The 21256-nt window shown below is 39.6% G+C and overlaps 1 protein-coding gene across 3 annotated transcripts in view; it reads left to right on the top strand.

The window, feature by feature from the left end:
- The window catches only part of COL28A1 (collagen type XXVIII alpha 1 chain), a 182566-nt gene that overhangs the window by 69674 nt on the left and 91636 nt on the right, over positions 1-21256 (top strand). For all 3 annotated transcript variants that reach the window (XM_070787525.1, XM_070787527.1, XM_019959733.2), the window contains exons 18-23: positions 1487-1555; positions 10231-10302; positions 11038-11106; positions 14301-14372; positions 19183-19251; positions 19870-19938. In XM_070787525.1, the coding sequence (XP_070643626.1) occupies positions 1487-1555; positions 10231-10302; positions 11038-11106; positions 14301-14372; positions 19183-19251; positions 19870-19938 (420 nt within the window). The remainder of the gene's footprint in view (positions 1-1486; positions 1556-10230; positions 10303-11037; positions 11107-14300; positions 14373-19182; positions 19252-19869; positions 19939-21256) is intronic.

Below are 21256 nucleotides of genomic sequence, written 5' to 3'. Positions count from 1 at the left end.
GTTATGCCAGTCCCTAAGACTTAAAGTTCCTAAAGAGAAGGAACTGCTTTATCCCTGAACTATTGTCAGTACTTTTCTTGTTTAACTGGTTTTCCTTTGTTTCTGCATTCCTTCTCTTCCCTAACTAGTAACTGCCTGTGCCTGCTCTTTGGAACTCTGGCCCAGGAGACTCAAGTCTATCTACAAACAAGAAGTAGGGGAAATGGAGGAGCTTTTGAACCCAGGAGGGGTCCACAGGGTCCTGCTCAGTTTCAATCCCCCCGTTTCTTTGATACTTCTTAACCCTAATGGGAACAGCGCAGACAAGAAAGGGAATAATGAAGTTTTGGATAGAGAGGTTAATCACAAACTCATCAGAGGGACTTAATTTTATGGGGACTCTTTCAAATCCACAAATGTGGAACCGGTGGCTACCGAGGAGGCAGACTATACTTCCACATCTCAATTTATTGTTTTTATTACTTTTACTTGTGAGACCTTATTCAAGCAACTCAAGCAGTAATATCAGTAGAGGTTACTGTGGGTTGGCTAGTTTTTATTCTCACCAATGATCACACAGTAGGTCCGACAACCAAAGTATTTAAAGATACGGAGTCAGAAATACCTAGCCAATAAAAGTTTTCTATGAACTTGGAGGCAATTTATGTTCTAATTTAGAAGATAAATTATTTATCCTTATTTATCCTTTGGGGAGAAGCATGACACTGTTTAACCAGCTGTCCTTAATGTTGCTTCAAAGAATCACTAAGCATTATTAAATCAACACTTCTCTGAGCGTTTCCCTTGTGGCTCCCCTGGTGGCTCAGCTGGTAAAGAATCCGCCTGCAATGTGGGAGACCTGAGTTCAATCCCTGGGTTGGGAAGATCCCCTGGAGAAGGGAAAGGCTACCCACTCCAGTATTCTGGCCTGGAGAATCCATGGACTGTATAGTCCATGGGGTCGCAAAGAGTCGGACACGACTGAGTGACTTTCACTTCACTTCTCTGAGAGTACCTTCCTTTCAGTAGATTCCTTCGAGAGTCCCCTGTGAGAAGTAGCTCAATAGAATACAGTTACTGTCCTTGAAATTTCTGATTTGAGCTCAATGGTGAAAGCTCAGGTTGTTCTCTCTGGTTACGATACTGCTTTGGATCAGCGGTAATCTTGGTTTCTCATGTGTCAATTATAGTTGCTGTGGATTGTAACTGCTCCTCTTTTTCACGTGCCCTTCCTGGGGACTCAAAGTCAATTTTGAGTATTATACACAGCCTGTCTTTTAAATCAGACCATATATACATATATATGTACATATATCTATTTGCCTGAAATATATCTATATTTGAATAGATAAATGCATATATACACATATGTGAATGGAGTATATGAAACTCAGTTTTATCTTATTTTGCTGATATGTTTTGCTCTTAGGAGATCAAAGGTAAGGTATGTGTTATTTTTGTTTTGGTGCTAGAGTCAAATACTCTTCAAATACTCTTTCCTCACTAGGGAGAAGTTGGCCAGATGGGCCCTACAGGCCCTAGAGGACCAGTGGGGCTCGGAGTACAAGGTCCAAAGGTGAGTTGTCTAAGCTGCTGCTGCTGCTGCTAAGTCGCTTCAGTCGTGTCCGACTCTGTGCGACCCCATAGACGGCAGCCCACCAGGCTCCCCCGTCCCTGCGATTCTCCAGGCAAGATACCTGACCCTATGGTGGTACCTGCAGTGTTCTCGGAAACCCCTGAAATCGCACTTGGGAGTAGGCGGTCTCAGAGTTTATCAGTTATCTTTCCCTGAGATGCTGATTTTAATCATTTCCTATTTATCTGGGGAGCTTATATTTGCCATAAATCAAAGCTTCTCCAGTTGAGAACTATGAACACTGGAGTGGGTTGCCATTTCCTTCTCCAGTGCATGACAGTGAAAAGGGAAAGTGAAGTGGCTCAGTCGTGTCCGACTCTAGCGACCCCATGGACTGCAGCCCACCAGGCTCCTCCATCCATGGGATTTTCCAGGCAAGAGTACTGGAGTGGGGTGCCATTGCCTTCTCCTGTCTAAGCTAGTTGGAGGCATTTATGTCATATTATGTAAAGCTTCATTTATATCCAGAGGAGAATATTTATTCAGAAGAGAGTCTCATGCTTAACTCATATGGTTTAAGAAGAACCAAAACATAGTTTATTTTAATGATGACTGTGTTTCTATTATTAATTAATTAGCATTAGAGGTCCTCTTTCACCTCTTTCAGAGTGATTCTTTAAGAACATTGTTGCCTGCCATATTATAAAAGTTTAGTAGAATTTCACTAAAGCTTACTTCCCTTCTCTTGTTTTGTGGCTGGCTCCTTCTCATCCTTCAGGTCTCAGCTCAAAAGATACTTCCTCAAAATTCATTTACTAAACCTAAAGTATGTCTACCCCACTACTGTTACCCAGTTATTTAAAAGCACACTTTTTGTTCCCCTTGATTTTACCACTTAACTTGCATGTTTTTTGAATTACTCTTCATTGTACTACACCCTCTAGAAACACGCTGCCCTCTAGAAATGGCAGGCACTTGCCACATGGCGTTACTGAATACTTGACATGTGGCTGGTATGAACTAAGAGTTTGCTACAAAGGTACTATACACTCTGGATTACAAAGCTTGGTACAAAAAATGAACGTAAACTATATGATTAATATATTTGTATATGGAGTACATGCTGAAATGACAAAATTTCAGATGTATTAAGTAAAATATATTATTAGAATTGTCTTTATTTGTTTCTTTTAAAGTTGTAAGTGTGGCTATTAATAAAATTATAATCACATATATGGCTTGCTTTATATCTCCATTGAACAGTAATACCCCACTGGGGCAGGGGCTCTGTTTCCTTTTCTTCTTTATTAATAAATCCTCAGTTTGAGGGACACAATAGGTACTCAATAAGTGCTGATGAATAATAAATGAATCCTTGTTTTACCCTTTACAATTTCGATAACTCATCCTGAAGGCATCTAGAATCTGGCAAGCCACGCTGAGGATTAATATCCATCATTGTTCTGAAGTCACCGTCATGATTCTTAAGAGAGTTTGGGTATTAAAATAATATGTAAGATACAGTCTAAGACAAATATGTACAAATTTCATTTACATAAACATATAATTGCAAGAGACAAAAAATATACTAATAGAGTGATAATAGCTGCCGTTTGCTGAATGGTTTTGCTGTCATACAATGTGCTAAGTACTAAATATGCCATGTACATATACATGTATATACATATATATATGTTTATGTCTATACGTGTCTATAGTATATATGTGTATATATACATATTATGTCATTTCACACCAATTTCAGAGGGGCCATATAGGGTAGCAAGACTATGAGGCACTTAAACTACCTGAATTCAAATCCCAATCTTGCACTAAATAGACATGTAATCTTAAGCTTCTCTCATTTTAAAAAATGAAATACTTAAAATACACTCCCTACTGTAGAGAATAACAAAGAACACCCATGTATTCCACAACCCAGCTTTATCAAGTATCAACATTTTGCCACATGTATTCTAAAATGTTTTCAAGAAGTATTGCAGATAGCTAAAGGTCTCTGTCTGTGCGCCCCAATTCTGCTGTCCCCTCTTCCCTCCCCAGACATAATCATTATCATGAATTTAGTGTTTATCATTCTTTCAAAGTTTATATGATTTTACCACAATTTTATTCATAAGCCATATATTGCTTGTTTGTATTCTTGAACTTTACATAATATATCATTCAGCAATATATTTATACTCAGCCTTGTGTCTCATGTTTTTATATGCCTTTGCTTCAGTTTAATTGCTTTCCAATACTACACTGTATGAGAATACTTCATTACTGATGGACATTTAAATTGCTTTCTATTTTGTGCATTTGCTAATAATGCTGCCATAAACATTCTCTGGGTTTCGTCTTGTGTAAGGATATAAATTTCTCCTATCAGTAGATGACAGATTGCTGTGAATTGGAAGATCACAGAGTATACAAGTTTTCAGTTTTCATATTGTGAAAATTCTGCTCCAAATAGACAATGGGTACAGTGTTCGGACCAGTTTATCTTCCTTCCAGCAACAGACAGCAATGCCCTTTTCGCTACATTCTTGCCAGTGTGAAATGTGTAAAAAAAAACACATCTCATTGGTTCAGTTCTTATTCCCTGATATCTAACTGAACAGTTTTTGACTGTTTAATGGACCTCGGTTTTTCTTTTTTATAAATTCCTGTAGATGCTCATTTTTTGGATACTGAGTATTCCTCTCAGAGCTTAAGATACGGTTTGCCTTTTTCACTTTACTTAGAGGGCTTTTCAGTGCATAGAAGTTTTCGATTTTGATGTATTTCTATCCCTTTATGGTTTGGGTTTTTGGAATATTATTTTAAAACATGTCTTGACCCTAAAGTCATAATATATTTTTACTTATTTTCTTTTGAAAATGTCAGTGTTTTACTTTTTAAAATTTACATCTTTAATACACTTGGAATTTATTTTTGTGGCTAGGACAAGGTAGGAAATCTAGTTTTCCCTATATGATAACCAAATATCCTAGCATCAGTTATTAAATTGCCACACTGACTTGTAATACCTCCAGTGTTATGTATCAAGTTTCTATATGTGTGAATATCAGTGCCTGAGTTCTTTATGACACTCCATTTGCCTATTAATATCTCTCAGTGCTACTATCTCTCTGTCTGGATTATGATAGATTTATAATGTTTTATCATCCATAGGGAAAATACTGTCATCTTCTTCCCTGGCTATTCTTGGTTCTAATATATACATTTTAGAAATGGCTTGTCAAATTTGACAAAATATTCCATCAGGGTTTTTGAAATTGCACTGAATCTTCAGATTAAACATTGAGTCTTTCAAACCACAGAGTAAAACTCTCTACTTTTTCACAAAAATAGTTTTCATTTTATCCATAAACATCTTCTACTTTTTTTAGTTAAAAAGGTACCTTGGGTATATTTTTATGATTGTGAATTGTTTCCTTTTTTTGTACTTTTCAATTAACTATAACGTGTCTATAAGGAAAGTCAGTTGAGTTCAGTTCAGTCACAAGGTTGTGTCCAACTCTTTGCGGCCCCATGAATCACAGCACACCAGGCCTCCCTGTCCATCACCAACTCCCAGAGTTCACTCAGACTCACGTCCATTGAGTCAGTGGTGCCATCCAGCCATCTCATCCTCTGTTGTCCCCTTCTCCTCCTGCCCCCAATCCCTCCCAGCATCAGAGTCTTTTCCAACGAGTCAACTCTTTGCATCAGGTGGCCAAAGTACTGGAGTTTCAGCCTCAGCATCATTCCTTCCAAAGAAATCCCAGGGCTGATCTCCTTCAGAATGGACTGGTTGGATCTCCTTGCAGTCCAAGGGACTCTCAAGAGTCTTCTCCAACACCACAGTTCAAAAGCATCAATTCTTCGGCGCTCAGCTTTCTTCACAGTCCAACTCTCACACCCATACATGACCACTGGAAAAACCATAGTCTTGACTAGATGGACCTTTGTTGGCAAAGTAATGTCTCTGCTTTTGAACATGCTATCTAGGTTGGTCATAACTTTTCTTCCAAGGAGTAAGCATCTTTTAATTTCATGGCTGCAATCACCATATGCAGTGATTTTGGAGCCCCCCAAAATAATCTGATACTGTTTCCACTGTTTCCCCATCTATTTCCCATGAAGTGATGGGACCAGATGCCATGATCTTTGTTTTCTGAATGTTGAGCTTTAAGCCAACTTTTTCACTCTCCACTTTCACTTTCATCAAGAGGCTTTTTAGTTCTTCTTCACTTTCTGCCATAAGGGTGGTATCATCTGCATATCTGAGGTTATTGATATTTCTCCCGGCAATCTTGATTCCAGCTTGTGCTTCTTCCAGCCCAGCGTTTCTCATGATGTACTCTGCATATAAGTTAAATAATCAGGGTGACAACATACAGCCTTGACGTACTCCTTTTCCTATTTGGAACCAGTCTGTTGTTCCATGTCCAGTTCTAACTGTTGCTTCCTGACCTGCATATAGGTTTCTCAAGAGGCAGGTCAGGTGGTCTGGTATTCCCATCTCTTTCAGAATTTTCCACAGTTTATTGTGATCCACACAGTCAAAGGCTTTGGCATAGTCAATAAAGCAGAAATAGATGTTTTTCTGGAACTCTCTTGCTTTTTCCATGATCCAGCAGATGTTGGCAATTTGATCTCTGGTTCCTCTGCCTTTTCTAAAACCAGCTTGAAGTTCACGGTTCACGTATTGCTGAAGCCTGGCTTGGAGAATTTTGAGCATTACTTTACTAGCGTGTGAGATGAGTGCAATTGTGCAGTAGTCTGAGCATTCTTTGGCATTACCTTTCTTTGGGATTGGAATGAAAACTGACCTCTTCCAGTCCTGTGGCCACTGCTGAGTTTTCCAAATTTGCTGCAATATTGAGTTGCAGCACTTTCAGGATTTGAAATAGCTCAACTGGAATTCCATCACCTCCACTAGCTTTGTTCATACTGATGCTTTCTAAGCAACAGATATTTATATTCTTTGCAGCCAAAGATGGAGAAGCTCTGTACAGTCAGCAAAAATAAGACTGGGAGCTCACTGTGGCTCAGATCATGAACCCCTTATTGGCAAATTCAGACTTAAATTGAAGAAAGTAGGGAAAACCACTACACCATTCAGGTATGACCTAAATCAAATCCCTTATGATTATACAGTGGAAGTGAGAAATAGATTTAAGGGGCTAGATCTGATAGAGTGCCTGATGAACTATGGAAGGAGGTTCATGACATTATACAGGCGACAGGGATCAAGGCCATCCTCATGGAAAAGAAATGCAAAAAAAAGCAAGAATGGCTATCTGGGGAGGCCTTACAAATAGCTGTGAAAAGAAGAGAAGTGAAAAGCAGAGGAAAAAAGGAAAGATATAAACATATGAATGCATAGTTCCAAAGAATAGCAAGAAGAGATAGAAAGCCTTCCTCAGGGATCAATGCAAAGAAATACAGGAAAACAACAGAATGGGAAAGACTAGAGATCTCTTCAAGAAAATTAAAGATACCAAGGGAAAATTTCATGCAAAGATGGGCTCGATAAAGGAGAGAAATGGTAGGGACCTAACAGAAGCAGAAGATATTAAGAAGAGATGGCAAGAATACACAGAAGAACTGTACAAAAAAGAGCTTCACGACCCAGATAATCACGATGGTGTGATCACTCACCTAGAGCCAGACATCCTGGAATGTGAAGTCAAGTGGGCCTTAGAAAGCATCATGTTTATTAACAAGTTTTAATTTTCCTTTGGTTTCTTGAACATATGGAATGCAGTATAATAACTGTCCTAATGTTATTCATGAATTCTATCCCCTGTGTCATGTTTCTGCAGCTTTTCTGAATCCTCAATAGCTTTTGATTCACTGCCAAACATTGTGAAGTTTACCTTTTTAGGTGCTAGATATTTTTTGTATTCCTATAAATATTTTTGAGCTTTTTTTCTTAGATGCTTTTTCTTAGATGCTTCTACATTACTTGAAAACAGTAATGCTCAAAGCATTCTGATCTTGCTTTTAAGATTTGTTAGGTAGGACAGGAGCGGTATCTAGTCTGGGGCTAATTTTCCCCCACTACTAAGGCAGTACTCTTTAAAGAACTCATCTATGCCCTCAGCACTGTGAAGTTTTGTCTTGCCGCTGGGAGCAGGCACCATATCTCTCCTGCCTCAGTTCTCTGATCCTTTCGAGTGGTTGTTTTCATGGCCTGGGGTAATTTCTTCACTCTGTGCTGAACAGTATTCACTTAAACACTCAAGGGGGATGTTCAGTAGATCTTCATCGCTCTCTTCATGTCACACCTTCCTCTCTGGTAATCTATTTTGTGAATTTTTGATATCTTGGCTTATCCAGACTCTTAGCTTTGTCGCCTTAAATTAGAGAGACTTCTGGACTTTCCCTGGATTCTCTCTCCCTGAACAATGGCCTGGAAACTTTATCCAGATAGTAAACTTGGGAGACTGTAGCAGGAATGTCACTGTTTCATGTATTTTATCTGCTTTTTTAGTTGCATCAGGTGGGAAGTTAAATCTGGTTCCTATTCTTCCAAGGCTTCCCTGGTGGCTTAGGTGGTAAAGTATACGCCTACAATGCAGGAGACCTGGGTTCAACCCCTGAGTCGGAAAGATTCCCTGGAGAAGAGAATGGCAACCCACTCCAGTATTCTTGCCTGGAGAATCCATGGACGGAGGAGCCTGGGAGGCTACCGTCCATGGGGTCGCAAACAGTTGGACATGACTGAGCAACTAACACACATACACACACACATAAATTCTTTCATTTACATGAGAACCTGAAGTTGGAATCTTTTTCTTAGGTAGACTGGTCTATAATTTAGTTTTCTTATCTTGTATGGTTTTTTAAATCAAAGTTTTATTAGCCTCATAAAATAAATTGGATAGAGTTCCCTCTTTTTCTATGTTTTAGAAACAAGAGAGGGGATATCTGTTCTTCAGATGTTTAAAAATTTAGTAAGTTTGACTGGAAAGTCAACTAAGCCTGTGATCCTGGAGGGAGAGGAAGTCCAGACTTGCAATTACTGACTGAATTTATTTAATTGCATTGGTTTATTTAGCTTTTCCATTCCTTCTTATGTCATTTATGTAATTTATATTTTTCTTGAAGATTATCCATGTATTAATGTTTCCAATATATTTGTTTGAGATTGTCACAGAAATTTTTTATAACTAAAATTTTTACTATGTATATAGATTCACCTTTCATTCCTAATACTGTTTTTTTATGCCTTTTCTTTTACAAATATTTATCATTACAGTTTATTTTCTTAGTATGTTTAAGTTTTTATTACCTTTTAATTTTGTTATTCTTCTTGATTTTTGCCAGCAAGTTTATGATTTTCTCTCATTTTTATTATATCCTACTATTTACTTTTGGAGAAGGAAATGGCCACCCACTTCAGTATTCTTGCCTGAAGAACTCCACGGCAGACGAGCCTGGTAGGCTACAGTCCATGGGGTTGCAAAGAGTCAGAGATGCTGCTGCTGCTAAGTCACTTCAGTCGTGTCTGACTCTGTGTGACCCCATAGACGGCAGCCACCAGGCTCCCCCGTCCCTAGGATTCTCCAGGCAAGAACACTGGAGTGGGCTGCCATTTCCTTCTCCAGAGTCGGAGATGACTGAGCAACTAATATTACTATCACTACTATTTACTCTTAGGTTCACTGTGCTTTTTTCACTAGTTTTTAAACTTGAGTTTAGTTGAAATGATTTTTCATTATTTTCAATATTTTTTGCTCTGAATACATGCAGTAAGGACACATTTCCCTGGAGAAGGAAATGGCAGCCCACTCCAGTGTTCTCGCCTGGAGAATCCCACGGACAGAGGAGCCTGGCGGGCTACAGTCCATGGGTTTGCAAAGAGTCAGACATGACTAAACAACAACAAGGACAGCGTTATACTGTTTGATACTATCATGTGTTTTCTCTGAACATTTTAAAGGACTTAAATTATAAATTGACTTCAAAGAGGGTATAATAAGTGAATTTTACAGTTCAAAGCAATGTTTGGGTCCCCATTATTTCATCTCATTTTTATACTAGTTTTTAGGGGCTGCTGTCACAAATTACCACAAATTCCTTAACATAACAGAAATTTATTTTCTCACGGTTCTAGAGGCTAAAAGTAAAAAATCAAGGTGTCTGCAGGGCCACACTTCCTCCAAAACCTATCAGGGACAATTTTCCTCTGCCTCTTAGCTTCTGGTGGTGGCCAATCCCTGGCATTCCTTGGCTTGTAGCTATATTACTCTAATCTTGGCTCTCTTGTCACATGGGGTTCTCCCTACGTGTCTGTCTTCACATTATATTTTCTTCTCATAAGGACACCAGTCACACTGGATTAGGACCCACAATAATGACCTCATGTCAACTTTGTTACCAAATAAGGCCCATTCACTGGTGCCAAGGTTTAGGACTTCAACATATCTTTTAGGGGAGGGAGCTGGTCACAGTTTAACTGATAATAAACAACATAATCCAAAACTGAGATCTGGAGATGTTAAGTAATTCGCCCAAGGTCAAGTAGCTTAATGACTGTTAATTACTATTCAGATTTCCCTGCTCCTAGGCTTTTCTCAGATATTGTAATAAGATGCATCCCACTGCAAGTACCTTAAAGTGAAGTTCCATGATAAATGTGAGCTTCTGGGAAATAAAAATCTCTCCTCATCCACCAGGGGGAGCCAGGCTCAATAGGGCTCCCAGGACAGCCAGGAGTACCAGGAGAAGATGGAGCTGCAGGGAAGAAGGTAACACTGTTTTCCATATTATTGGAATAAAACTATTAAACCACATATATCTTGGTCCTGCAAGAGCTCAAATGAAACCATTCAAGACGAACTTAGTCTCTTTAAGAAAATAATATCCCACAACTCTAAATTTCCTTTTTCACTTAGTCCAGATAAAAGAGCACCAATTCAAAGCCCAAGTAAGTATCTTACGACCTCTGTCTTTTCTCTGGTGTTTTGGCCATGGTGTTCCAGGGACCTACTCCCTTTGGGATTCCTAGAAAGCACTTTTATTTAAAGTTTGAGAAAAAGGCTTTTTTTCCTCCCCTCCAAAAAGGAAAAGTCTGTAAATGTATTCAGGAAGTAAGGCCATTATAAAGATTTCCTGAAATATTTTGAGTTGACATTTGAAATACTCATTTTTCAATATAAGTAGAGAAAAACAGCAGATGGTAAGGCTGAAGGTCTTTCTTGTTTTTTCAAAAAACAAACCACCAAATGTGAACGAAGAGCCAAAAGAAAGTGAGCTTATTGCTTTGGCAACTGGCTGGGAAATTGGACTTTTTCACAATATTTCAGCTGCTCTGAGCTAAACTGAAGTTTGATATTAAATTATTCATGTTGGTAAACTTCCAAATTAAATTTGAGACTAGAGTGAAGGTCTTTTCTGTACTGGAGGATCCAAGCAGAGACAAGGCGGGTGTATTCATATTGGCTATGCAGGATCAACTAAGACACTGGTGTCATTTTCTCCAGGGAGAAGCAGGGCTTCCGGGGGCAAGAGGCCCTGAAGGACCACCTGGGAAAGGACAGCCTGGCCTCAAGGTATGGAATCCACAGTGGTAGGGGAAGGGAAGCAGACGGCTGAGTTCTGGTCTTGACAATAAGAAGCCAGCTTAGGAGAAATTTGATGTTATTCTTGCTATGTCAAAGATGTTTACTTCTGGCTTAAAATTATGGCCACTAGCTTTTGAGCTTTGCTAGACAGCAAGTATGTATTATTCATCTCCATTTTCCTAACATCTGTCACAAAACCAAGCTTATAGGAAGAGTTCAACACATGTTTTCTTAATAAACAGCCAAGTTGACATTTAAAAAACACACACACAGTAAGGGAAAAGAAGACTTGGGATACATCCTTGAGACATCAAAGTCCATAATTTTTTTTTTCAAATGTTTATACAATCTCACAGAGTAGTAAGAAATATAACCTGATGAAGTGGCACTTTCACAACATGGCATAGATTTATTCAACACATTTTAGAAACACTTGTTGAATAATATCTTTATATGTCAATAGGAAAACACCCAAATTCATCAATAAGACCTACAACCTCTAAGGTGTCAGATATTACTACAGTTCTTAGGTGCAGTCATCAATGCCCATATAAGTTTTCTGAAGAATTATATATGAGCAAAGTAAAAATAAAATCTATATACTTACTAGTGTTCTATTTTTAATTCTATTAAAACAGTAATTGATAGCTTAGATGTCTACGTATTATTAAAAATATTGGCTAAAATTGAGTCATTAGCCTTAAACATGAGAATGTGAAATATAAATGTATTTGTAGCATTTCAAATATTTTAAATGTTTAAAATTTAAAACTGACTCACCAGACTATGAGATCTGGTTTTTTGGCAAGGGGGTGGGGGGCATGGTGGGCAGCAGGGAGTGGAAACACACACAGAGAGAGTTCCTTTCTAACATCAGGCAAGAAGTACTTTTAGAGATGATTGCCTATTAACATTCAGGAGAACTAATGTTTCCCTGAATATACTTTTGGAAAATAGGCCCTTTGAGTTAATAATTGAAGCTGTGGGGATGAAAGACAGCTCTGAGAAAGAGAGCTAAGGTTGGAGTCCTGCATTTTACAGCAGCTGGAGAGAGAGAGCATTCCGTACAGCATGAAGACAGGCTGAATCCAGAGTACCATGTTAGGGGAGCCGAGGAGGAAGGGCTCCAAGAAGAAAGCAATGGGTGGTGTCAAATACACAAGCAGAGCAAGGAAAATATGCGTGAACTGGATTTCTGGCATCGAGGGGATATGGGGCTTGTAGAAGGCTATTGCAGAAGAGTGGTAGGCAGGAATATGTTATATATCAAAGCAGTCAGTGTGTGGTGCTGGCTCTTTACTACATTTAGGTGGATCTGGGCTTCCGTGATGGCTCAGATAGTCAAGAATCCACCTGCAATGTGGGAGACCTGGGTTTGATCCCTGGGTGGGGAAGATCCCCCTGGAGGAGGGCATGGCAACCCACTCCAGGATTCTGGCCTGGAGAATCTGCGTGGACGGAGGAGCCTGGCCATATAGTCCATGAGGTCGCAAAGAGTCAGACACGACGGAGTGACTAAACACACACATACTGCTGTTGGCTTCTGGGATCATTTAGGTCAGTAAGTTAAATATGGTACTGAAGAGGAGAACATAAATAGTTGGGGTAGATTTCGATGCTATTGGCAGATGATAATGACATGATAAGTGACATTTGGATATTTAACAGTTTTTTAAATTAGCTGCCATCACTGCCCTCCATTAGTACGGGTACTAGGGAGTTGTCTGCATGTTTGTGGATTCTATAGGTCTCTCTTCTTTTTAGTGGAGTGTCTGCACTGCTGATGACCTTGGTATAGGCCAGTGGTTCTCAGGGCACAGCCCCTGGAACAGCAGTGTCAGTGTCACCTGGGAATGTGTCAGAAATGTGAATTATTGGGCTCTACTAGAGACCTAGTAAATAAGAAACTCTGGATGGGGGGCCCAGAAATCTCCAGGTGATTCTTATGCATGTTTAGGTTTGAAAACGGTGGTATAGTCATTTATGTCATAAATATTGGACAGCCTCATGGTAAAGAATCTGCCGGCAGTGCAGGAGACCCAAGTTCAATTCCTAGGTCTGGAAGATCCCCCGGAGATGGGAATAGCTACCCACTCCAGTATTCATGCCTGAAAAATCCCTTGGATAGAGGAACCTGGTGCGCTATAGCCCATGGGGTCACAAAGAGTTGGACACAATTGAGTGACTAACACCTTCAGCTACATACCCCAAGAAATTCTTTTGTTGAGCTGGGCACATGCTTAGCTATGGTGCCCTGGAGTTGAGCCCTAGGGTAAGGATAGTTCTGGGATGCTCTGAGGCTTCTGGTTGAAGGTAACAAAGTTCTCTGGCGGGGAGCACTGGTGTACACAACCCTGCTGGGGAACACGAGGCAATGTGTTGCTCTGCACTGGGTTAATGCTCACTCATCTTTCTACCAATTGAATTACTGGCCTCCTTGGGGAGAAAGAATTAAACTCCATGGAGGAAGAACCAGGGCTGATTTTTTAAATGTCTCCTTTTATGTTTCAAAACTGAAATAGCACAGAACCTGAAAAACAGTGTGGAAAAGCAAAAGTGGTTTTCTTCTTCGAAACTGTGACTGTCTCAGAACCACTACTTAAACAGACCAAGAGGGCAAAAGACCTGTAAAGTCAAATCAAAGTCTCCAAGGAAAGATACTGAACACAGAGTTTGCTGCTGCTGCTGCTGTTGCTGCTAAGTCGCTTCAGTCGTGTCCGACTCTGTGCGACCCCATAGACGGCAGCCCACCAGGCTCCCCCGTCCCTGGGATTCTCCAGGCAAGAACACCGGAGTGGGTTGCCATTTCCTTCTCCAATGCAGGAAAGTGAAAAGTGAAAGTGAAGTCGCTCAGTCGTGTCCGGCTCTTAGCGACCCCATGGACTGCAGCCTACCAGGTTCCTCCATCCATGGCATTTTCCAGGCAAGAGTACTGAAGTGGGGTGCCATTGTCTTCTCCTAGGAAGTGTTAAATCACACTGAGTAAATGGTGCAGTCTGGACAGTTTTGAAGTCATGTAATCTACACAAGAACATCAACAGACCCTGTGCAACTGAGCTGGGCTTGGGGAACATGAGTTTGAAGTTGGTATGCACTGAGAGTCTGGCCATGACGTAGTTGCTATAAGATGGAGGTGGATATATTATAAAACAACTGTACTTTTTTATAATTCTTTTTGTCAGGGAGATGAAGGAAAGAAAGGGAGCAAAGGAAATCAAGGACAGAAAGGGTCTCAGGGGCCCGGAGGGCCAAAGGTATGTACCATAAATTCTTATTTATGCTTTGGGGAGATTGTTCTTGTGTCTGGTTTTAATGGAATCTTAGATCTCCATTGTTTCCTTCTTAAGAAATACAAAACCAAAGCCTCCAAAATGAAAAAGGCTTTAGAAAACATACTATTCCAGACCATTACAAAATGGGATAAAGAGATTGTATAAAACATGTGATCTTCATTGGAATATTGATGCTGCTAGGAGAGAATCTGTGTGTTAGTGTTCTTTATTAACAACCAAATATTCCATAGTTGGGATACATTAAGACCATAGGAGATATCAATTCTCTATCACCTTGCTTTGCTGAACAAGAACAAAAAAGTCCCAGACTGAGAGGCAATGCGGGGAGGATGTAGAGTGGGGCTTCAGAAGGGATGAGAGGGGGATTCTCACCCTGCTGCACCCCAGAACTTTTGGAGATCAGTCACTTTAATCATGGAAATAATCATGGTAACAGTGTCTATTTCACAGGGTTGTTGTGATGACTTTAAGGAATGACTAAAGCACCACTTATCATGGTTCCAGGTACATTGTTAGTGTTCAGTACGTGGAATTATTCAGAGAGCAAAAAATCAGCACAATGAAGTGGAAAGTAGGGCATATATGTCCTGATAAACTGCCTGAGACAGGGTGCTGAGAAAAAAGTAAGGAAACTGCGAAGCAAGCAAATAGGCACGTGTCCTAACTTAGCAGGAGAGAATATTGAGGTCATCTGGATGTGTCAGCAAACAAAAACTGCACACCTGAGAGAGTTAAGGGCTCCAGGAAGATGCTAATTGTAGGAAAGAAACAGGGAGTAAGTTCAAGGACCAGAGGATTAAAGATCAACTTTAAAACAAATAGGCCCCCCAGAAGATACACACAGATACAAAGCAAAGCATCCCCTACATGCCAGTGATTCTTAAACTTCCATGTCATCATTATTGCCTGGGAGCTTGTTACAAAGGCATATTTCATGGTGCCATCACAAGAAGTCTGGATTTAGTATGTAGGTGGGACCCAAGAATCTGCATTTCCTAAATAACTACCTCTTGCTGCAGGAAGTTCAAGGAGCACACAATGAGAAAAGCCATTGTATAGGAAACATATTGTATTAACAACGGTGATTACTCTTCATGTCTTAGTTATACTGACTCAACGTGAATATTTTCCTGCATTTTGAAATAAGGCTTTTCCTGATAAAGAATTGCCATATTGTAAAACATACTCACACTTTATAATAAGGGTCTTTAAAAAAATTTGTATACTTTCCATGTATACAATTTTATATTTAAAAGTAATTGGCTTCTTTAGACATATAGATGACTAGCAGGCCCTTGAAAAGATGCTCAACATTACTAATTATTAGAGATATGCAAATCAAAACTATACTGAGGTACCACGTCACACCAGTCAGAATGGTCATCGTTAAAAAGTCTACAAATGACAAATGCTGGAGAGGGTGAAGAAAAGGGGACCCTCCTACAGTCTCAGTGGGAATGAAAGTTGTTGCAGTCAGTACGGAGAACGGGGTGGAAGTTCCTCAGAAAACTAAGAGAACAACCGTATGATCAGTAATCCCTTTTCTGGGCATACACCTGAACAAAACTATGATTCAAAAAGATACACACACCCCTATGTTCATAGCAGCACTATTCACAATAGACCAAACACGGAAATAATCTAAATGTCCATCAACAGACTGATGGAAGAAGAATAAGATGTGGGATAAATATACAATGGAATCCTACTCAGCCATAAAAAACAATGAAATAATGGCATCTGCAGCAACACGGATGGATCTAGAGATTATCATACTAAGTGAAGTAAGTCAGAAAGATAAATGCCATGTATCCCTTATATGCTAAATCTAAAATGCGGCATAAATAAACCTGTCTATAAAGCAGAAGCAGACTCACAGACATAGAGGACAGGCACGGTTGTTAAGGGGGAGAGGGGTGGTGACGGACAGACTGAGAGTTTGGGGTTAGCGATGAAAACTGTTACATATAGAATGGATAAACAACAAGGTCCTCCTTTATAGTTCAGGGGACTATTAATATATTCAATATCCTATGATAAACCACAATGGAAAAGAATATAAATAAAGAACATCTATATGGGTGTAAGTGAGTTACTTTGCTGTACAGCAGAGATTGGCACAACATTGTAAATCAAGTATACTTCAATAAAAAATTTAAAAAATTTAAAAGTAATTGGCTTCTTTTTATTAAAAAAAAAGTAGAATAAATTAATTCTAGACACACAATTTCACTTAACCTGGTTTTAGTGAAAATTTTAACAAGTTAATGTTTTATCCCTTTGCCACGGGACTGAATAGGGTGGTTATCTGTTGCCAGAATCCTGGCCATGTCCTGTGCCACTCACATACAGGTTTGGATTAAGGACTGGCACATACATGCCTTGGCATCATCTGGCCCCAGAAGGCCAGTGTGTTCAGCCCATTTGGTCATACGGGTAACCAGAACAGCAGGAGGCCTCAGCTGTGAAGATGGACCGGGCCCAGGGCAGGGGTCATTACCAGTGAGTCCTCGCAATGGAGTCCTTCCTGGAGGAGCAGGATTACATAGTTCATTCTCTAAGACATGCTAAGTTGCTCAGTCATGTCTGACTCTCTGAGACCCTATGGACTGTAGCCTGCCAGGCCCCTCTGTCCATAGGATTCTCCAGGCATGAATACTGGAGTGGGTTTCCATGCCCTCCTCCAGGGGACCTGCCCAACCCAGGGATCAAATCCACGTCTCTCATGTCTTCTGCATTGGCAGGTGAGTTCTTTACCACTAGCACCACCTAGGCACAGAAGGCAATGGCACCCCACTCCAGTACTTTTGCCTGGAAAATCCCACGGATGGAGGAGCCTGGTAGGCTGCAGTCCACGGGGTCGCTGAGTCAGACACGACAGAGTGACTTCACTTTCCCTTTTCACTTTCATGCATCGGAGAAGGAAATGGCAACCCACTGCAGTGTTCTTGCCTGGAGAATCCCAGGGACGGAGGAGCCTGTTGGGCTGCCGTCTATGGGGTCGCACAGAGTCAGACACGACTGAAGCGACTTAGCAGCAGCAGCAGCAGCACCACCACCTAGGAAGCCCTCTCTAAAGGCAAGAGGAGGCAAATTTTTTGGTAAAGGTACAGGGAGCAAATATTTTAGGCTTTTTGGTTCAAGAAGCAAATTGAGGATATTATGGAGGCACCTATATAGCAATCATTTAAAAACGTGAAAGCCATTTTTAGTCCTGGGGGTACAAAAACAGGCAACAGGCAGGATCTGGCACCTACTCTAGATCAGTAGTTTCTAAACTGCTTGATTACAAATCCTTACTAATAAAAAAAAAATTGACCATGATGCAATCTATGTTTACTTATTGGGTTTTCAATTCTAATTTTTATTCATAAACTATTATATGAACATACATTATGAGATTTACATAAATGATTGAAATTTTAAAAGATGAGATAAAAGTACAGAGTGTAGTCCTGATAAATTTTTCTAATATCTCAAATGTGTTATTTTGAACACTTCATGGGGTGTGTGACCCTCTTTTAAAGATAATTGCTTTACCGGAGATTATCATACTAAGAAAAGCCAGAAAGAGAAAGACAAACACCATATGATATCACTTACATGTAGAATCTAAAATATGACACAAATGAATCTATCTAAAGACAGAAACAGACTCACAGACATAACAGACTTGTGGTGCCAACGGGGAGTGGGCTAGAGGAGGAGTGCTCTGGGAGCCGGGGATTAGCCAGTGCAAACTGTGATATTTAGAATGGATAAAATACAAGGTCCTACCACAAAGTGAAAGTCAAAGCCGCTCAGTCGTCTCTAACTCTTTGAGACCCCATGGACTATAGCCTGCCAGGTTCCTCTGTCCATGGAATTCTCCAGGCCAGAATACTGGAGTGGGTAGTCGTTCCCTTCTCCAGGGGATCTGCCCAACCCAGGGACTGAACCCAGGTCTCCCACATTGCAGGCGGATTCTTAACCATCTGAGCCACCAAAGCACAGGGAACGATATTCAATATCCTGTGATAAATCATAATGGAAAAGAACACGAACATTTATATATGGTATACGTGAATCATATAGACATGTTATACACGGTTCAGCTATACGTGAATCACTTCTCTGTATAGTAAAAATTAACACCACATTAAAACATACCTCAATAAAATAAGTTAAAAAGACAGACAATTGCTTTGTATAGTGTTTCAAAGTACAGTAGTAGTACCTATATCAGAATCACCAGAGGTGCCTTATAAAAATTCATATTAATTTTTTTTTTTACCATAAACTAACTACTTCTAAAAAGGGACATGAGATACCATACAATGGAAGACTGATACAATGTGGAGCATAAAATTCAAAGGAAAAAGTTGTAAACTAAAAAAAACATTATTTGCCTATCACATGTACCTTAAAACTTACACTAAAGGTATTTGCTATAACTGAATAAATATTTCCCTCTGAGCTTCCTGGCGTACAAACACAAAAATGAATCACCACGCATTGCATGATTTTTGTTACCTAATAAAAGGATGCACAAGAGATAGAAATTTCCTATTACTAAGGAATTAACTGAATTTATTTATTATAGGGAGTGAAATCTTAATTATTAATAACTTTAGTAGTGGCTTAACAAAGATGCTCAAGTATTTTCATGTGGTTTGTGAAACAGGTCACAATACTTTAAAATGCTGGAAATATATTTCTATATTTTTCTTAATATAATTCCATATATCATTTCCTTGTTTGAAATGTAATGAGTATTTTGTTCTGTTTTTAGGGTGATCCAGGAATTATGGGCCCTGTTGGGATGCCTGGAATATCAATTCCTGGACCACCTGGACCAAAAGTATGCATTCTTGGGGATATATTTTTCTTTTACTTGGATTTTTTGGAAGTTGGAGTGGGGAAAAGATTCATAAAATCAGTGAAAGAATTTTAGCTTTGGAAAAACCCAAAGATATTATATAGCTCAACCCTGCCATTTCATGATTAAGCAGATGGAGGGCCAGCAGCAAATTTAAGACTAGAAACCAGGTTTTCTGCTCCTGCTCTTCTGCTCCTTATCACTCTACTTTGAACTACCTTCCTTAAATGCTAGCCTTAATGCATGTAAGAATTTATTGCATTTGTTCAGAATAATCTGCTAATCAGAAAGTCTGGCAGAAAAGAAATCCACTCAGATGTAAGAGCATTCCCAGACATTTTCACAGTCTAAATCTTTGTGTCTAGAGAGCCACCTATTATTTCAGCTCTTCTCTGAAAAGCTTAGTAGTCTTTACTGACAGTTTTTATTTGCTTAAGATTTGAAACTCTTCTCAAATATATTAGAAGGATGTACTCTCTCAGAATCTGATTCTAAGAGATTAAGCTCTTTATAATTGGCCAATGGCTTTTTATGCCCTGAGCCATGATGGTTTCTCATAAAACCTAAAGTCTGAAACTGAAAATTATTTGACATGTGCAGGGAGACAGAGGTGGACCTGGGATGCCTGGATTTAAAGGAGAACCTGGAATTGCTATTCGAGGACCAAAGGTATCCTTTATTCATGTTCTTTTATTGCAATAAAAAATGAAAGCAGATTTAATGCATCATAAGTTATGACTGAGATTGTTCTACTTAGAGTCTCTACACTGATGAACTGAGATATAAGAATATATTATTCCCCCTTTAAAAAATCAAGCCAGCAGATCATTTATTTTTCATAAATGTGGAGGATGATAGCTCCTCTGGTAAAATGCTTGCTGACTAAACAGCTGATTGAAAATGCTCTTTTTCTTTCTGTAATGTCTATAATATGATATTATATGGCCTCTGGCCTCCTTCATTTACATATTAATGGCCAATGCATCTCTTCTGCAAAACACTGTCCAAAGAGTTCATGTTTAGAAACTTTATTGAATTAGATTTCCCTGCTTGTTGTCCATCTTTCAGAGTTATTTTAAATGAAAATGCAAATAATGATGAGAGAAGACAGTTTTAAGTAATCATCACTATTTTTCCCATGGCAACAAAGTACCATTTCCCTCCTCACATAAAACCTAGCCTTACACAGAGAAATGCTACTTTCCAAATGTCAACAAGCACATCCCTGTTTATGAGGACAGGCTTCAGGGCTCCATAATCAGCGCTCATTAAATTAGTAGCATGTTGTTATGTAGCTTTGAAGCTGGCTTTATCAAATTGTCTATTCTCAATGAAAGGGTTCAAGTACTGACACCAGTGACTTTCAAACTTCAAAAAAGAAAACTTAGACCATCTTTGCATATAATTCAAAGCCTATTATATACTAACATAAGTTGTAGTGATTCCTCTTAAAGCAAGAGGTAGGATGCTGACCTCCGCTGTTCTTAATCACTTTGAGAGTTGTCCTTGCTAGAGTGCTATCTTCTGGCTTACTGGGGACAGAAGACATTTCTGGGATATTTTCAAGCTAAAACAGAGAATGTCCTGGGAAAATCATAAGAAGATGGTCACCCTACTGCCCAGACTCTGAGGCACATAGGAACCCAAGCTATGTAAAAGACTCTACAGAAACCCAAGTTATGTATGACTCAAGGAGAAAATTCCAAACTTCCAAACGCTAAAACTACAGGCATGGCCTCAGTCAAGAACATTTGGGTGACAATTTTCATACTGTTTGATAGCTTCCTGAATCTGTGCAACCCTAGGTCCATGATGCAAGGTTATTTCTTTCTACTTACACTGTTCTTTACAAGAGAGGCAACATCTAAATGCATGCTGCTGCTGCTGCTAAGTCGCTTCAGTCATGTCTGACTCTGTGCGACCCCACAGACGGCAGCCCATGAGGCTCCCCCATCCCTGGGATTCTCCAGGCAAGAACACCAGAGTG

Source organism: Bos indicus, chromosome 4, assembly GCF_029378745.1.
Source record: "Bos indicus isolate NIAB-ARS_2022 breed Sahiwal x Tharparkar chromosome 4, NIAB-ARS_B.indTharparkar_mat_pri_1.0, whole genome shotgun sequence".
Taxonomy (NCBI): domain Eukaryota; kingdom Metazoa; phylum Chordata; class Mammalia; order Artiodactyla; family Bovidae; genus Bos; species Bos indicus.
Note: the sequence above shows the minus strand (reverse complement) of the source record. Positions and strands in the feature narration are given on the sequence as shown.